The sequence below is a fragment of the Mastomys coucha genome, unplaced genomic scaffold (assembly GCF_008632895.1).
Source record: "Mastomys coucha isolate ucsf_1 unplaced genomic scaffold, UCSF_Mcou_1 pScaffold16, whole genome shotgun sequence".
In the NCBI taxonomy this organism is placed as follows: domain Eukaryota; kingdom Metazoa; phylum Chordata; class Mammalia; order Rodentia; family Muridae; genus Mastomys; species Mastomys coucha.
In genome coordinates this window covers 24,954,639-24,958,249 of record NW_022196898.1, presented here as the reverse complement: position 1 = coordinate 24,958,249, position 3,611 = coordinate 24,954,639, and the positions used below count along the sequence as shown (strand labels likewise).

The window sequence follows — 3,611 nt, the reverse complement described above, 5'->3', positions numbered from 1 at the left end:
GTGTGTGTGTATGTGTGTCTGAGGTTGGTACCTAGGCCCAGCCCTTGTATGCTCTCTGGTTTATTTTTCAGTCTCTGGGAGCCTCCTAGGGTCCCAGTTAGTTGACTCTTTTGGTCTTACTGTGGAGTCCTTATTCCCTTCAGGTTCCTCAATCCTTCCCCTGATTCTTCCACATGGCATTAACATTTATACTTGATATATTAAAGAAAACAAAACAATCATATACAAGTGATTTTTTCCATCTACACCAGCCAAAATAACGGGGTGATTTATTCTTCCTGTTGTAAAAATGTTAGCCTAGGACAAGTATTTGTATTTTAATCAAACTCCCTTTTCAATTAAGGGGAAGAAGAAAGAAAGGATTGTCAAATTTAAGGCAGTCTTTCATATTTTAAAGATATTGCTGTTGTCTATAAGAAGTGTTGTACATTGCAGTTCTACTACAGGATAATAAAGGAAAACTCAGCAGTAAGAGAAGCAGGTTATTCAGGTTCCTACACATTTGCTACAGTCTGCTTAGTTATCAGATAATCTTCACAGTTTTTCTTTTTTTTTAATAAGCTAACGTCTGCTTCCTTATCCTCTTGAAAATATTGTTAGCACTGATGGGGCTATAGTTAATACATGCCAGTAAGCTAATATATCACTATGTAGCAGAAAGCTTTACTAAATTTGATCGTATCCGTTTAACACTTAATGGAAGTAATCCAATCAGGAAGGGGAAGCAGGAAATGCAATGGTGAATCATTCTTGGTTATCTAGGGAAATCAACATGATCAAGGGTGGAGCTGGGAAGAAGGCTCAATCAGTAAAGTGTCTGCCCCACAACCATGAAGACCTGAGCATCCATGGAAAGATAACAGAAGGTCCTTTGCATTCATGTAACAAGCTAGGCATGGTAGGATAGGTACATTTTAACTCAGTGCTGGGGAACTAGAAAGACTCTTTGAGGCTGGTTAGCCCGCTAGCCTAACAGAATTGGTAAGCTCTAGATGCCAGAGAAAAAAATTGCCTCAAGAAAATAAGATGGATAGTTACTGAGAAAGCCACTTGATGCCCACCTCTGTCTTACAAACACCCTCTGACACACATACATACCAATATGTGCACAGGTGACTATGTATCCATCACACACAAACAATGATGAAGGACCATCATCAATTACTATAATCTGGAAATGGAATATATGTCCATTTAAAAATTGATAACTTGAAATTATGTTCTTAGCCAGGCAGTGGTCGTCCATGCCTTTAATCCTAGCACTCTTGGTAGAGCAGGCTGATTTCTAAGTTTCAGGCCAGCCTGCTCTACAGAGGGAGTTTCAGGGAAGCCTGGGCAACACCGAAATCCTGTCTTAAAAACAAAACCAAACAAACAAACTAACAAAAAAACAAAAAAAAAACCCAAATTATATTCTCATTAGAATTATTATTATTATTTAAAAGTACTTAGGAGTATTTTTTAATCTATCAACTCTTATTTGTATGCCTAATTTTTCAAAACCAAATTTCTACAGACTAAAATTAAGAATGAACTTCCATGAGTAAGTAGGAAGGGAAACAATGAATATACATTAGGAGAATATTAAAAAAATGGATTATGCAAACATTTCTGCAAGAGGATCTTCTCTTACAACTGCCACTCTCTGGTGCCTTGTTGGGAGGCTAGTATGGGCCTATCATACATTTCACATCCTATTGAGAGCATTCTGGCTGTTTCAACATGTGCTTGACTTCTGACTTGGAATACAGTGGCCTCTTTGGTATGGTTTCTGAAAGGGATCTCCATTTCCACCCAAGATTGTTGAAAAACATAAATTTTGAAGAAGTAAGAAGCATCCAGAAAACAACTTAGTATCTACCGGAGGCCACAGCTGCTTCTGACCCTTCTTCATTAACCTCGATGAAGGACTTGTGAACAGCTTTGGAGAGGAACAGCTCTTTCTTATCTGAAAAGAAGAAATTAGATCATTAGTGACAGACACAAAGAGATATTTGACACTTAGGGTAAGTGAGTTTGAGAGCTCTGAGAAACCAAGATAGTGATATAAAAAAACAAGATGATGACAGATTTTGCTTATGGCACAGGAGAACTAGCAATGGTATGGTTTCAAATTTGCTCTTATTTTATAACTACTTATTAATTAACCCCTTTCTTTCCTTCAGTAACTTCCCAGTATTTATTTCTCTTTTCTTTTATTTCTGCGGGTAGGGGAGCAGAAACTCTGCTTTTAATAGTGAACTCAAATGATTTTATAATGCAAAATAAAAATATATTACTTATTGTTCTCTAAGTTGAAATAAGAAGTATACAATGAAAACTGGTGAAGATCCAGAAAGAAATATATTAATTTCTCAAACTTAATAATTTTTATAATAATATTGTTGCCATTAACAAGAAAAACTAAAGTTGACATATAGGCTGTAGAAATGTAAAAAAGAAAAATATAAAATGGCTTCAAGTTTGGTTTATTGTATTATCTGGACATGTGAAAATACATTACCCCAGAATCATATTAAAAATACATATTTTTAATGAAAGGAAGAAAATTTTCTGCATTGAATTGCCTTTTTGCTTACTTTGAAATTAATGCCATTTGAGGCATATTTATGATCCCTAAACAGTCACATGCTCAGATCCCACCGAAATCAGTACATGACCATATTGAAAATAAGGTTTTAAAATGAAGTCATGGAGGATCCTGATCAAGTATGACTAGTCTCCACTCAACAAGGGGACTTTGAACCAAGATAGCCGCAGAAAAAAAGTGAAGATGGAGTGTTTAGTTTCATGTGTCAAGTAGTTCAAGTTTTAGTGCTTAGATACTTGAACAAACATTCTGGATGTTTCTGGGAGCATATTTTTGTATGTGATTTAATGTTTAAATTGGTGGACTTTTAATAAAGCAGATTGCTTTCCCATTGTGGGTTGGCCTTAGCCAACCAGCTGAATATGTCGTATCAGAACAAAGACATCTCTTATAAGCAAGGAAGAATTCAGCCTGCAGATTGTTTTGGCCTCAACTATAACTCACAATATGTAGGGCAATTGCTAGAAATAAACCTATTATCTATCTATCATCTACCTCTCTCTCTCTCTCTTTGTGTCTACCTGTATCTCTCTCTCTCTCTCATCTCCATTGATTTAGCCAACTACCTATCTCCTATAAAACATAAAATTATCTATAAACACACACCTAAAACATATATTATTTAGGCACATTGATACACACATATGCACCCATATGTCTTGAGTCTCTGGAGAAACATAACTAATGTACATGTGAAGATAAGTAGAAAATCTGTCATCTATAAGCCAAGGAAGGAGTCCTCAGAATATGGCAATCCCCCAATCCTTTTCTAAGTGAAAATGGAGGAGGAATGAATGTAGGAGAGTGAGCAAGTAGGTAGGAAGAATGAGGAGGAGAGGAGGAAGGGGAAATTGTGGTCTGGATGCAATATAAATGAAAATTATACATATATACATATATAATATACAAGAGAATATGTGTATATATAATATGTAAGATAGTAATACACACATATAATATATTTTATATATATGATATATATGTATATATACATATATATGTATATGTATGTGTATGTATA

The 3,611-nt window shown here is 35.2% G+C and overlaps 1 protein-coding gene across 6 annotated transcripts in view; it reads right to left on the bottom strand.

Annotated features, from left to right (window-relative positions):
- The window catches only part of Serpini1 (serpin family I member 1), an 83,049-nt gene that overhangs the window by 2,715 nt on the left and 76,723 nt on the right, over positions 1–3,611 (bottom strand). For all 6 annotated transcript variants that reach the window (XM_031374111.1, XM_031374109.1, XM_031374108.1 and 3 more), the window contains one exon: positions 1,862–1,948. In XM_031374111.1, the coding sequence (XP_031229971.1) occupies positions 1,862–1,948 (87 nt within the window). The remainder of the gene's footprint in view (positions 1–1,861; positions 1,949–3,611) is intronic.